The sequence below is a fragment of the Vespula pensylvanica genome, chromosome 9 (genome assembly GCF_014466175.1).
Source record: "Vespula pensylvanica isolate Volc-1 chromosome 9, ASM1446617v1, whole genome shotgun sequence".
Taxonomy (NCBI): domain Eukaryota; kingdom Metazoa; phylum Arthropoda; class Insecta; order Hymenoptera; family Vespidae; genus Vespula; species Vespula pensylvanica.
Window position 1 is genome coordinate 198,159 of NC_057693.1, and position 15,250 is coordinate 213,408.

Below are 15,250 nucleotides of genomic sequence, written 5' to 3' on the forward strand. Positions count from 1 at the left end.
AAATTGAGAACTTGTACATTTTGCTTTTTGGGATAAAATCGCCCTTTCGTCCTTGTAAAAAAAAAAAGGTTTCGAGAGGAACTTTTAAATATAATATAAATGATACTCTAAAAATGTCAAATCAATCGATCTAGTAATTTCTCAGAAATTGTAGGTACCGATTTCGAAGTTTTTTAATCTAGTTTCGAGAGAAATGTTTTTAGAATTTCATTTCCATTTTTTGTAGTTTAATAGATGTTTTTTTTCTCTATTTTTTTTTTCTACCACTTGTGAATTTTACATATACATATGCATATAAAATTGTTACATACATAGCAAAATTGTAATAAAATAAAACAGTACAGAAAAGTTAGGCGATGGAATAGTTGCTCGATTTGAAAGCATTATCTGATCGTACTATTACTATTATCGCTGTAACTTCGCAATTTCTTAAAATTTTTACCTGATATTTTGACTGAATATTCTTAAAACTCTAGATACTTTTAGAAAATATATGAAAAAAAAATCGATATTTCTGACAAAGGGAAGTCATGTACGTCCTTAGAAAAGAGACTGACCTTACAATAATTTAAATTGAAAGTTCATGTATTCATCAAAGTTCTATTTGCAAATATCTTTATTGTTAAAAACAAAAGCTATATAACGTGTATGTAATCAATTAACTATTTTTTAATGATAATACAATGATGGAGAGTATATATTTTAAAAAATTGTAATGATTCAATTTATGTGAGAATATCTTTCAATATCTATTGCTTTATAATCTTGATCACTTTATATCATTTTATAGTAATTCAAGATATCAATTATTTCTTTATTTTACATCTATTTGTTCTAGTCATGAAATCCCACACATATTTCCATGTATATAACTATACAGAAACATATAAAGTAAAACATTAGCTTTCAATAAGTTCTTCAACAGAATGGATAGTTTTTTCTAATTGCATGGATTGTGATTCATTGTTAGGACAAGTGGAAGATAAATCCGTATGATTAAAATCTTTATCTATAGATACATCTGCTATTTTTGGTTCTTCTATAAGAGATATCTTTGAATTGTTGGATTGATCAGCATTATCAAGATCAAAGTTAACCATGCATACATCTTTAATTTCTTGATCAAGCAATGTTTCTTTTTTTATATTCACACATGGATGACCACTTTCAATATGTAAAGATAAATTTTGTTTTGATGTAAATTGTTGTTTACATAAATCACATGAATAGCATTTTTTTCTTTGGTGTGATCTAGTAATATGTAATCTCAAACCTTTTTTTCTAGAAAAAACTTTTTGACAATGATCACATCTATACCATTGATCATCATTATGTTCAATAGCACGATGTTCTAAGAGAAGAAGTTCATTCTCATAGTAGATGATACAATCCATACACATAGTTCTAACGAGTTTAGGATGATGAGTAATTAAATGTGTCTTCAACTGACGTCTTAATCTAAACTTGCTAATACAGAATTCACAAGATATTTTTGTTCTACGCATAGGTACTTGTTTTTGCAAAAATGTAATCTTTTGGCGTTCTATCGCATTCAAAACATCTGTCCAATGAAGTTCTTCATCGCTATGGCAAGTATCTGTAAGTAATGAAAATACAGTGCCACACTTATCACTGGCAGATGTATCTTTCAATAATTTTTCATTTGTTGGGACTTTCTTAGATAAAGATCTTTCATTGTCTTTGGTATCTAACAATTTTGGCTTTATTACATTATTACTTTCATGATTCATTGATAATCGATCATCTTCATTAGATGGTAATATTGGATCAAATTCTATATCGCTAACGCAACCATCCACTCTATCTATAGTTATACCATAACAATCATTATCTAATTGACCTTTAGGAAAAATATGACGCAATGTATTGTCTGCTATATAAATTTGTTGAAAAAACTGAAAGGATTGTTCCAACTTCTTTACACAATCATAGCACATGTTTAATGGCAATGTATCTTCATCATCAATTTCTATCAATAATTTTAGTTTTGAAAGAAGACTCATTTCAGTGTTTCTTTTCTTTAATGTCATATTAACTACATTATTTTTTTTCATAGCACAAGTTCTACACCAGCCTTCTTCATGAAAATTATTTTCTGTTGTATTTGCACTTTGTTCTTTAAACTGAAAAATGTTATGAGCACGGTGCGTATATGTTTTTGCTGTAACTTGATCAAACTTCGATTCGTGTTCAATCTAAAACATTTCAAAATAATTTAACAGTACTTATGTGTATTTCATTTATATAATTCTATCAAAAAGACTCACATAAGACATATCATTAATTCTTCCAACAGTATTATAATACCAATATGGTTGGGGTACAGCATTTTCTTTCAGCGTTCCTTTGGCTAAATAAGAATCACTTTTGAAATGATTACTGCATACAAAAAATTTCATCGATCGTAAAGTTGCAAAGTCGCGTCCAATTAAATATTCATGACCACTGTTTACCAGCCATTTAACGCATAAACCAATATCGCTTACTGGTAATTCGTGAAATATTTGTTCTTTTTCTCGAAGATCACGACAATTGATATAACTGCACTTTGTAACTTCTTCCATTATATTATACTAAAAATAATATTACTTATGACTTAAACAAAACTAAATACGTTCACTATATTGTCATTTAATAATCGAGACCACATCAGACCACATGGACCGCGTAAAAGCAAGAATACGAAATTATTCAAAAGGGTGCGCCACTTACGAAATTTTAAAACGTTTTAATTATTAATTTACAGAATTGTTAAGAAGATATTTATTTGAAGTTTATTTCTAATTATCTTTGCAAACTAATATTGCATTCTTGATTGAATGATTTTACAATTTCACATTTAACGTATTTGATGTCATATGCATTTTTCGCCGCAATCGGAATACGAATATTTTTGGCTTAATAAATTATTTGAGATTCTTAGATAAGAAGAATAAAAGAAAGTATTATTTTCATTAAAAAATAAGAATTAATTAAAAAGCCAATCATCATTCTTGTTTTTCGTATGCTACAATGCGATTGGTTTAAGCAACATAGAGTACAACCAATAAAATCATTGATAGAAGAATAAGGTTACTAACGATATACTATCAATATTGGAGGGGTATAGGGAGCCCCGAGAACGCGCCCTTGACAGTGACGTTCCTGTTTAGTGTGAAATGATGATGGTAGTAGTGGGGGAAGAAGTGAGGCTACTCTGTACCGGCACCGCCTGCACTGACCGGCTGGTGTCCGTGAACAGCCGGGTGAAGAAACGTGGAAAAGGAGAAAGGACGAGAGCGTCGGTTTCGTTCATCGGAAGGCCCGCTGTCTCCATCGTTCTTGGTTCGATAATCGTTTTACGACGATTCTCTCGTAAAGTGTGCTGTTTTTGTCTGTCCTGTCTGTCTGTCTTTTTCTCTTCCTCTCTCTTTCTCTCTCTCTCTCTCTCTCTCTCTCTCTCTCTCTCTCTCTCTCTCTCTCTCTCTCATGCGCGCGTTCTTTCTCTTTCTCTCTCGAATCTCTCTTCGTGTCTAGGGGGAGACATAGGCGCCGTGTGACAGCGATAGAAAACGAAACGATACGAGACGGGACGAGACGAGACGAGACGATACGAGACAAGACAAGACAAGACGAAATCGCACGCAGTAATTTTTGGTAGGACAGGGCGAAACCCTCGAGATCTTTCTTTTCCAAAGCTCACGCGCTTTTCCATGTCAACGACACGCGCGCTTCTACCAAAGCCAGCGTGCTACCCCCCGCGCAGAGGAGCCTCCTCCATCGTCGCCTCCGTTGCCGTCGTCGAGCGAGCACTCCACGTCGTCGCCTCGGTCGTCGTCGTCGTCGGCTCGCCGTCGTCGTCGCCGTCGTGCGCGTCGCGCCGGTGGGAGGCTCCTACGTTGATCTCCTCCCGATCGACGTTGTCAGATTCTCTTGCAAGGAGGAGAAGGAAGAGAAGGAATAACACCGAAGATAATCCGTCTTGCGAGTCAAGGATCACTGCTGGCATCGACGTCGCCGTCGGCATTGACGTCCTCACAGGGTTGAGGACGGTAGTGGAAAGGAGGGGGAGGAGGAGGAGGAGGACGACGACGTCGAGGAGGCACGCCAACGTCGCTCAAGCTGCGAGCCTGAGATGAGCGACCATGGCTGCATACACTTGAATAATTTCAAAGCAGCGAAGGGCATCCAGCCGTACAAAGTGATACACTCCTATTTCGTGACCAGCACATCAACCGAGGCACGCGTAAGGAAGGTGCGACTATCTTTTTTTTCGCGTGGTTCACCATTCAACTTTAACTTTATTATTATCTTTTTATAATTCTTTATACTTTTATTCTTATCACGCGCGATTCTTGCCAATTTTCTTTATCTTTTTCAACCTCCCTCTATCTTATACATATGTGTACATATATATATATTATATATATACATATATATATATATTTTTATATATATTACCTATGCATAACACGCGCCGTCGCTATCTATCTTTCTCTTTCTTTCTACCTATCATACGCTAGCTAGTTTTCCTTATCTTTTTTCCAACCATCGAATTTCCCTATGTTGGGAACTTTTATTGTGGACTTTTCGTTGTTTATGTTTTGTTATGAACAAGTTTAAGAAAGAAGAGATGTTCGTTTTATTTATGCGAAATCCTTTTTATATCCTTGTCTCGTTTTCTTTTCTTTTCCTTTTTTTATTTATCTTTGTCTCTTTTGCTCTCCCTTTTCCTCACTACATTTATTTTCTCTTTATCTTCGATCTTGTCTCTGGTTCTCGACTACTCGAGTCATGGACCATGTAGATAATGATAGAGCGACCGACGACCTAACGTAACATCTGTTTTATGTTGCTTCGTAATATCATGTATGTATGTACGCTACTTCATGTTTTCCTTTGGTTATGTGTGGTTCATTCACGATTTCCAGGGACGGAACATTGATTTGTGTACCTTTAGCTTTGTTTCAAATAATGTACCAATATTGCTGTCTTAATCACGTTTATAAGGTTTCGCGAAACTCGGACTGTAGATTGTAGTTTTATAAAAGATAAACATTAAAATAATTCTATTACGTATAATGTGTAATTATTTGTATTTATTTTTTGTATTTATTTTAATGTATTTATTTTTTTAAGACATTACGTTGATTAGATAATCATCGATAGTTTTAAATTGGCGCGGAAAACAAGATAATTTTTTTTTTTAATTGAACAGGAAGATAAAACATGTTTATTCGCATATAATTAAAAAACGGTATGAAATTTTTATGTAAAAGTGTTGTATTATTGCTATTTTTTCAAGTGAAACACTGTTTTTGATTATGGATAATTTATTCCATCGGATTTTCGATTCGCAGAAATAACGAAATTACAAATTTATATTAATATTACTTTTTCTATTTACATATTTAATGTAACTTTTATATATAATAATTAATTTTTTTTTGCAGGCTGTAAGCTGCTTGTGTCATACTTGTAAAACTTACAAGGATCGTCTTCATTCTTGTCTCCATTGTATATTTTTTGGTTGCTATGTGAAGGGTCACATACAGGAGCATGCAAAAACAAAGAAACATTTTTTAGGTAATAGATTTAACGAATATCTTTACGTTATAATTATCAATAATTTAATGATATCATGGCTTAATAAAATTTTAAAAATGTTGAATTTTTCAGCTGTGGATTTATGTTATGGTAATATTTTGTGCTTCCAATGCGGCGATTATGTTTATGATAGAGAATTGTTATCTGTTGCTAAAGCACAATGGAGTGAATCAGCAAAATCATTGAGTTTTGGAGAATTTTATCGTGCTTGGGAACCTACTCAAATAGAGGCAGAGTTATTGAGAAAACATCCAAGGCGAAGGCGTGTTGTAGAAAATTCTACGATAGGTACTTTTTTAAAGCTATGCATACTTATTAAATGTAGAAAAACATTTATTTATGAATTTATAAGAAATAATTTGAAAGTAAAATCATATTATATAAGATATTGATACAAAGTTTTTTGGTGCTTTAGGTCTAAGAGGACTTATAAATCTTGGCAGCACATGTTTCATGAACTGTATTGTACAAGCATTGATACACACTCCACTATTACGAGACTACTTCCTGGCTGACCGTCATCACTGCCCACAACCCACTCGCTGCCTAGTCTGTGAAGTGTCCCACCTTTTTCAGGAATTTTATTCTGGTAGTAAAGCACCTCTAACGCTTCATAAACTACTTCACTTAATCTGGACACATGCAAGGCATCTAGCAGGGTATGAACAGCAAGATGCGCACGAATTTTTTATCGCTACTTTGGATGTCTTACATAGACATTGCGAAGCTGCACCAATTTTGGTAAAAGATAACCCCCATCACTGTAACTGCATTATCGATCAAATATTTACTGGTGGACTTCAGAGTGATGTTGTTTGTCAGGCATGCAAGTACGATGTTATTTATTGTTATAAAAATTATTGGAATGTACGTAACGTGTATATTCACTGTTGTTTATTATTTTTTAGTGGAGTTTCGACTACGATAGATCCTTTCTGGGACATATCTTTGGATTTAGGTACCGCGGCTGGCGCATCAGGATCCGATAACTCTGGACCTCCTACCTCGTTATTAGATTGTTTAGAGAGATTTACGCGTGCAGAACATTTAGGCTCTAGTGCAAAAATTAAATGCAGTAATTGTCAAACTTATCAAGAAAGTACGAAGCAATTAACAATGAAGCAACTACCGATCGTAGCTAGTTTTCATCTGAAGCGATTTGAACACTCCAGCATTCAAGACAAAAAGATCTCTACATTCATTTCATTTCCGGAACAATTAGACATGACTCCTTTCATGTCACACAGACGTAATGGTAATAATAATAGCGCTATGATAGAAGGCTTGCCGAAAAATGGAGAAGATATGGCGTTCAGCGACAACCGATACTCATTGTTTGCTGTAATAAACCATGAAGGTTCTCTCGAGACAGGACATTATACAGCTTTCATAAGACAACAAAGGGATCAATGGTTCAAATGCGATGACCATTTGATAACAAGAGCAAAATTAAAAGATGTCTTAACTAGCGAAGGGTGAGTTCATAATCATAAACAGAATGTACATTATATTATGATTAAGGAACTGTAGAAAGATCGTTTTGTTTTTCAGGTATTTGCTTTTTTATCATAAACAAATTTTGGAATATGGACGAAATAGTAAGGTGTAAATGTTTAATCGTATAATTAATTTATTTGTCACGACTAATGATGGGCGATAGACTTAAGTTCTTAAACGTATTGAATTTCTTAAGGTATCAACAGACACGCATAAATATGAAGTTTCGATATTGATTGATGTTGAGAATATTGAGAATGAAGTTACCTATAAAACTCTACATATTTAACTGCAGATAAGGCATATAATGCCATTGAAAATTCAAATAACGTTATTGTCGAACTATGCGTTAGTATCAAATTAATAACAATTGAAAAGCAAACAAAAAATAACAGTTACAATTCAACTATAAAAATAAAGGATATTGCTTTATTAGTATAGATAAATGTAACATCATCTAAACTGTTAATTGTAAATTATCAAAGTATACAAAATAAGCGTGTTTATACGATTTGTTTGGTGTCGATATATTTTTGCGTTTGATGAACTAAGCTGAGTGCCTCTGGCGATCACTTCCCTCGTTTGTGTCCTAAATAATAATGTAAGGATAGTTTTAAGGTTAGCTCAATTTTTTTAAATGACAGATCACAATTTTTGTATGTCGCTGACTGTTGTTATATTTCTGACCTGACACGTCTATACATAAGACGCCAAGGATAGATGACACCGTACTTCGTTAGTTATCATATTAAAAATTCGATCTATTTAAATTCGTTAACTAATTAAACTCTCGACTTGATACATTTGCGATTTGACATTAACGATTTTTTATTCGAGGTACGTTGGGTCAGCGGTCCTTGGATGAAACAATTTTGTACAAACGTATTGCGAGGAGGATAATAATTTTATCCAATTAAGGCGAATCTTTTCGCTCGACTGTATATAATAAAATCACTGTTTATCAAATTTTTTGTGGTTGCCCGTTGTACCTTTTTTTTTTTAATGTCGTGATGTAGAATTTAAAGATGCTTTATAGAAAAGATGCGTTTTTGTAATTTATCGCGTGAGAATATTTTTTGTAGCGAGATATGAAGAGAATACAATTTTAATTCTTGAGTAGTAGATTCTGTTTTAATAGGTTTTTTATTTTTTTGGAAAAAAAGGAACAAAAGAAAAAGAAAACCGAAGTGCCAAATGTTCGTTGCACTTTTTGTTCTCGCCTGTATCTTTATGTTAAAACTAGCAATTTATGTTAATTGTACACTACTTAAAACGGGTTTCCGTATTGTGTTCATTGACAAGGATATTACGCGAAGTACATCGTCCCTTGAAAGCAATTTCCTATGCGTTTGTCGGGAGATTGATATCAACGGGGACGTATGTCATAAATTATACGCGATAGATCGATGTAAAGATCAATCTATAAGCTTTAACATGCAACAAAATATGTAATAATTACATATTTAACGTATGATCCTCTGTCAACAATTGTAAACCGAAGTGTTACTACGTAAGTTTAATTCTATTTCGAAGCGTATGTAGATAAAAGATCTCGATCAATGGTATTATGAGAAAATACAAAGAAATAGTAATTGCGAGAACTAGTGTCACCTGAGATACCGATTAACTGCAACATTGTCACAAATGCACAATATATTCACTTGTGTAACTATTAGAAATATGACCGATATGCTTCAAATTTGAGAATTAACACTACACAGCAGTTGTAACACTTCCTATAAGGCTGAATTAATCGTATAATACAGAAATAAAATTATATTTCATCGAGAATAGATTTCTTTTATTTTAAAATATGCTTTTTTTCAATGTTCATGTTTCAAAAATTCATGATACACTTCCATAAAAACGTAAATACACGTGCATTGTATATGTATATACATTCATATGTATTTCATTTGCTTCTTTCAATCGTAAGATGCGTAACTGATCATTCTATTCGTCGTTCTTTACTAAATTATGTAAACTGATCGTTTCGTATTGTCATTGATACATAAAGTAACAATTATACATACATATGTATTGTGCTTGATTTAAATTTAAATGGCGCGAATTTCTCGTATTTTCACGGATATCGAATTGACTATTGCGATGCAAAAAATGATTGTAAATAGAAGTGATATAAGAAACATTGTAAATATAAAATGTTTGTTAAAAATTATTTTTTGATCAATTATATATGTATATGAATTTTTACAGCTACATTAATTAACGTCGTAGTGATGGAGAAAAGATGGACGCCTTGACGTTTGGCTCGCACAGGTAAACAGTCGATCGTGTTATAAATTTGTGATATTTCTTTTAATCCTTAAAATGTTGCTTTATAAAAAAATATAATTTATTTTACAGACTTGTCCACCTTGATTTGAAGGGCGCTCCTCCACGAGTTAGTTATTTCGAAAAGGTTTGTCGAGCAAATAAACAATCATTCTGTTTGTATACTTTCATACGTACATATCTTTGTTTCGCACATTCTTCTTTTAAATAAAGCACTACGATAATAGATCCTAACCTTACTTTTACGACTAATAGAAATATACTTTCATTTATATTGCATGAACAAACCTTAGTTTTCCTTCATTCTTAGATTTATAAAGGAAAGAAAGAAAGGAAACAACAATTCTATGTATGTAAGTTTGGCGCGACAATGGAATGTGCGTCACTCACGAATGCATAACGTGATTCATTCAGACTTAAAAAAAAGTTAAGTGACCCTTGATATATTTATTTATCTACGATTATTCATAACTAAATCAAGTTTTACTTTATTGTCGTTTATGATTTAATTGGTTAAGTTAAAAAAATAATTATCAGGAGATTTTATTTACATGGTACATTTAGTTAGTATAATGATATTTTGAAATTTCTTATGTTACATAAAATAAATTATTATTTACTCATATAATCACATATTTGAATAAATGCTAATAAATAATTGCCTTGATAATATAGCTGATAATTATTGTTCACATCACACATTACAGTTATTTCCTTTGATAAGAGCATGGGGTGCTACTGGGTTACTCTTAGAATGGGAGGATACCTTCCCATACAATCGAGAGCTTACTCCAATAGGAAGCAACAGACCGATCAATTTGGCAAGCGGATATACAGTTCAAGAAGCAAGGCAAATCTTACAGATAGCAGGAGATTGTGGTTTGGCAGTTGTACCATTGGTACAAACTTTTGGACATATGGAGGTAAGTAGATAAATGATAGTAAGAATAAACTCAAATTTTAACTTATATCTATGCATTATCACAGTTTGTTCTGAAACATGATGAATGGCGATCTTTACGTGAAGTAGAACGTTTCCCAAGCTCTATATGTCCATCTAATCCACGAACTTTGCCATTGGTAACATCTTTAATTCGTCAAATAGTGAGTTTTCATCCAGATATACAATACTTACATATAGGTGCTGATGAAGTCTGGCATCTTGGTCTTTGCTCTGTTTGTACCAAACGGGCTGCAGCTAGTAAACATGGGAAACCATCTTTATATTTGGAGCACATTTTAGCAATTGCACAATATGTACAAGAGACATATCCCTATTTAAAGATAATAATCTGGGATGATATGCTGAGGTCAATAGACTTTCAGGTGCTAAAAGGTATTTGAATTAATTTTATTTATTAAATGATTAATATTTTTTTTCAATTACTGTTAAATTGAAATTATATCATTTTTGCTTATAGAGCATTATATAGGGAAATATGTTGAACCAATGATTTGGCACTATAATCCTAGAGATAATTTTGCTCTACCTCAAGGTATAGTCTAATTTATTTATTTATGCAAATAAATGCAATAAATTTTTAAATCAATGTTCTTCTTAGATATCTGGGATAAATATAGTGCCGTATTTCCACACATTTGGGCAGCAACTGCGTTTAAAGGTGCAACTGGGTCTTGCCAACACATCCCAATAATTCGAAATCATATAAGTAATCATGAGAAATGGCTAGAAGAATTAGGCATTAATGTAAATAAAGTTCATGAATTTCGAGGCACAGTATTTACTGGATGGTCAAGGTAAATGTTTCGTAAATTATACGTAATAATAGTTTCTTGGAAATTATTTTTGTACTCAGGTATGATCATTATGCTACAATGTGTGAGTTATTGCCTACAGCAATACCATCATTAGCACTATGCTTAAAAGTATGGCTCCATGGTTACTCAGAACAAGTGCATATTCAAGTTGCTAAGAGCCTAGGATACATAGATCATCCATTACATATAATACCTCAGCCACGACCAGCACCAATACCAAATAATTTATTGTTTCCTGGATGGCAAGTGGCAATTGGTATTGAGTGGTTCATAAATTTTAAAACTAAATATCATAATATTATAGCTAGTGAGCAGTAAGTATAAAAAGTTTGTAAAATATATTAGTATTATTTCTTGTATGAGTATTATATAATATTATATATATATATATATGCATCTTATATGATTATAAATTTAAATAGAATATTAACTTGGATGAATCCATGGCAAGTTTCTAATAATCATACAAATCCTATGCAATTGGAGAGTTTAATACCTGCATTCACAGAGTAAGTATTATATCACTTCATGACATAACTTTGTTATATCAAAATAATTGTAATTCATAAAGTTTATATAATATATAGTTTGTTATTGGAGTTATCATCCTTGGAGGGATATTTAACAGTTCAAATGGAAAGTATCTTCTTCCCATTTATGATTGATGAGTGGATGGGCACAAATCTTCAGCCAATGAAAATAAAGCTTACAGAGTTGAAACAAATTACAGAAAACCAACTAAAGTTAAGCACTCGCGCGTAAAATTTATTGAGTATATCTTAGTATGTTTATTTCTGATCTCGGAGAATAATTTTGGATGCAAATGGTTCATAAGAAGTAGAATATAGAGCATAGAGCATAAGAAATATTTAAAAAAATAATAAGGAAGAAAAATACAAATAAATATTGTATAATATGAAATATTCCTTTTAGATGTAATAAAATTAGAATAGGCTTCAAAGAGTATAATGTCATGCAAGTGACATACAATGTAATTTTATAAGAAAAAGAAATAATTATTTTAATACTTCATTTGAACATAAGTAAATCTATGAGAGCAACTACATCATTTGCTATCATACTTTATCATATCGTAAACTATGCTGTGATATTTGGCTATGAAAGATAGTAACATTAAATCCTATCTATTCATTTTTGCTTCATCTCTCCCACTAGTATGTAGATTTAAATGATATCTATAAATAAAAAGTACAAATATTTTTTGTACTTGTGATTCATATTACTAGCATTATGAATTATTTTTGAAGATAAAAAAAATAATATTTTTAATACTAGGACACTTAGGCCATTATTTTTTATAGAAAATATGATGTATTTAAAATTATTTGTCAAAGTGATTGTAATGTATGTCACGCATGTATATTTAATATTTTTTAATATTGCATGATAAATCTTTCATTTTAAATGTTTATTAATGTATAATAGATCTTCTGTAAAATAAAAATAAAAAATAAAGTAATATAAAAGTAAATCAGAGAATTGACATGAAGATAATAAACATATAATTTATCAATAATAGTGCTTATTTCTGTAATAGTATGATATAATATTTGTATAAGTGAGATAACAAAGGAAATATTTTCTAGTTACAAAAATAAGTAGAGTGACATTTGTTTTTAGAATATTATAACATCTATGGCCATATTGCATTTTTTATGAAAAGATTTGTCAAATAATTACTACATCTACCAATGCTCTATATACTTATAAAAAATTATGCAAAATATTAATTTAACATTAATTTAAAACAGTATTTTTTCATATTATTAATTAAAATGTATTATCAAGAAGTATAAAACATGTCACAGCTCCAGGACCGTGATGAACAAGAAGCTCTTAAACAAGATGAATTTTTTAAAAAAACATTAATCAGTGTGAAGCCTTTTATATTAAATCTAACATCTGTGACAGATGCTCAATTATGCAAAGTTTGGCTTGATAAACTAAGTCTTTCTTCTTCTCAACGCAATCTTAGAAATGAGTATCTTCTAGAATTATATCAGCAATTGAAAAAAGGTCATGTAGGAGGTGTATTTAGTGAACCCCCACCTTTAGGTTCTCTTATACCATTACCTAAATCATATCGCATGGTAATCTTATATTCATGCAATTATATGATTATTAATTATAATATAATAACTAATATATAATATGTTTAAATTTTACTTAAAATATAATTGTCATTTTTTTCTTATTAAATAACTATATGATTTAGGTATATATTAGTTCATCCTTAAGTGATCTGTCAGAATTTAGTACGACATCATATCACAAATGTGAGCAAATCAATGACTATAAAACATGTTCACAAAATACTACATCAAGAATACAAGATAAAAATTCTACAAGTACAAGTCAATATTTACCTACATTTAAACCACCTTCATCAGTTCAATTTTATAATGATAACATAGTAGATAGAGGTCAGTTTAGAATACACAGGCATGATACTGATTCACTGATTGCTACCATTAAAGAGTTACAAATGCAAAATAAATCTTTGCATCAACAATTATTAGAATATCAAGAAATTAATGCAATAAATGAAAATTTACATACTAATATAAGGCAACTAACTTCTGAAGTTACTGCATTGAAAGCTAAGTGAGTGTAAATGTAAGCTCTATAGATTTTTTACATTCAAAGAAAATATAAGATTATTTATAATAATATATTTATATAAGAAGAATGTAATATTAATTCATTTTATTAGATTACTAGAGACACAAAAAGTAAAAAATATTCTAGAATCCACTCATAAAGAAAATGTTCAACAATATAAAAATAAAGTTAGTGAACAATTTTCTAAACTGAAATTTCAATTACATGAGGCTGAATGTAAAAATGAAAATTTAAATAACAATTTGCTTACAATGTCACAAGAATTGGATAAAATTATTCATGATAAGGTAAGAAGTAAAAAATGCTGAATATAGAAAAACAAGATTTTTAATAGCTTTTTCTAAGGAAGAAGAGATTAATACAATAAAGAAGCAATGTATGGATAAATTAGAATCCATGCGCCAACAATATGAAGTTCTTTTAAAAGTAAAAGATTTAGAAATAAATACACAGGTAGATTTAATTCATCAGAAGGATTTGGAATTATCCAAAAAAGATGAAGAAGGAAATAAGAAAACTGAATTACTGACAAATAAAATTAAGGAGATGGAAATTAAGCTTGAAACAGAGACAAAAGATGTAATTATTTATAAGTTACAAATTGTTGCATCTTACTTTTTATATTAAATGATCTAAATATATACTTTCAGGATGATAAATTACGAGCTATGTTAACAGATCAAAATGCAATAATGAGACAAGAATTTGATAAGATAAGAAGTGAAATGGAACTTGTATCTCAAAATCAAAATGAGAATTTAGTTTCTAAAATGATAACCTTAAAGAAGACTATACTAAAGCTTCAAAAGTCGAAAGACAAACTTGCATACGATTACGAAAAAAAAATTAACCATATTCTTAAGGTTTATTTATAACGTTTGCAATTAATATGATCTTGTAGTTTAATTTTTTTTTAATTTATTTTTCTGCAATACAGAACAAAGATTTGGAAATTAAGTCATTATATATACAATTTCAAGGACAGAAAACTGACTTATGCACATCCTTGTGTTCGGAAAAACAATGCGAATTAAATTCTCTTGTAGATTCATTAGAAGAAAAATATAAACTGCTTCTTGTAACAGCTGATGCAACAGCTGAAAATCAGCGTCAGAATTATCTTAAGGTAAAATTATTTGATTTGTGTAATTATATGCTTTTTTAATCATTGTGTATTACTTACATAAATATTTCTTTTTTACTTATCTAATTTAATTTTTCAGTTTTTTTTTATATATTAAAAATATCTTAAAATTTCATATATATTTTTTTTTAATTTTCAGAAAATAAGCATATTAGAAAATGAACTATATCAAGTAAAAAAGAATATTCGAAGTAATGATTAATGAATATAATGGTAATGAATATGGTAATGAATATAATAGTAATGTATTATTATTACTATTTTTAATGTTCTGTAATAATGTCA

At 30.6% G+C, this 15,250-nt stretch overlaps 4 protein-coding genes across 6 annotated transcripts; 3 read left to right on the forward strand and 1 right to left on the reverse strand.

The window, feature by feature from the left end:
* Positions 1-586: 586 nt before the first annotated feature.
* Positions 587-3,090, reverse strand: LOC122631863 (zinc finger protein 62-like). 2 transcript variants are annotated; one of them, XM_043818033.1, is made up of 3 exons: positions 2,508-3,090; positions 2,289-2,371; positions 587-2,216 (listed from the first exon to the last, which is right to left on the reverse strand). In XM_043818033.1, the coding sequence occupies exons 2-3, from the start codon at positions 2,295-2,297 to the stop codon at positions 900-902; spliced, it is 1,326 nt and encodes a 441-aa protein (XP_043673968.1). In that variant the 5' UTR covers positions 2,298-2,371; positions 2,508-3,090; the 3' UTR covers positions 587-899. The 2 variants fall into 2 exon arrangements, with proteins under 2 accessions (XP_043673968.1, XP_043673967.1); XM_043818032.1 differs by having other exon boundaries at positions 2,289-3,089.
* A 1,032-nt stretch (positions 3,091-4,122) lies between these two features.
* On the forward strand, positions 4,123-8,654 carry LOC122631864 (ubiquitin carboxyl-terminal hydrolase 22). Of its 2 annotated transcripts, none has more exons than XM_043818034.1 (6): positions 4,123-4,255; positions 5,454-5,586; positions 5,680-5,895; positions 6,023-6,437; positions 6,516-7,082; positions 7,159-8,654. In XM_043818034.1, exons 1-6 carry the CDS (start codon positions 4,136-4,138, stop codon positions 7,214-7,216), a joined length of 1,509 nt encoding a protein of 502 aa, XP_043673969.1. In that variant the 5' UTR covers positions 4,123-4,135; the 3' UTR covers positions 7,217-8,654. The 2 variants fall into 2 exon arrangements, with proteins under 2 accessions (XP_043673969.1, XP_043673970.1); XM_043818035.1 differs by having other exon boundaries at positions 6,023-6,266.
* Positions 8,655-9,009: 355 nt separating this feature from the next.
* Positions 9,010-12,599, forward strand: LOC122631865 (hexosaminidase D-like). The gene is made up of 9 exons (XM_043818036.1): positions 9,010-9,384; positions 9,472-9,526; positions 10,107-10,322; positions 10,387-10,735; positions 10,821-10,895; positions 10,962-11,157; positions 11,217-11,492; positions 11,601-11,687; positions 11,766-12,599. Exons 1-9 carry the CDS (start codon positions 9,356-9,358, stop codon positions 11,938-11,940), a joined length of 1,458 nt encoding a protein of 485 aa, XP_043673971.1. The 5' UTR covers positions 9,010-9,355; the 3' UTR covers positions 11,941-12,599.
* Positions 12,600-12,672: 73 nt separating this feature from the next.
* On the forward strand, positions 12,673-15,167 carry LOC122631832 (centrosomal protein of 112 kDa-like). The gene is made up of 7 exons (XM_043817980.1): positions 12,673-13,289; positions 13,415-13,803; positions 13,913-14,108; positions 14,167-14,400; positions 14,472-14,684; positions 14,759-14,947; positions 15,105-15,167. The coding sequence occupies exons 1-7, from the start codon at positions 12,999-13,001 to the stop codon at positions 15,165-15,167; spliced, it is 1,575 nt and encodes a 524-aa protein (XP_043673915.1). The 5' UTR covers positions 12,673-12,998.
* The last annotated feature ends 83 nt before the right edge of the window (positions 15,168-15,250 follow it).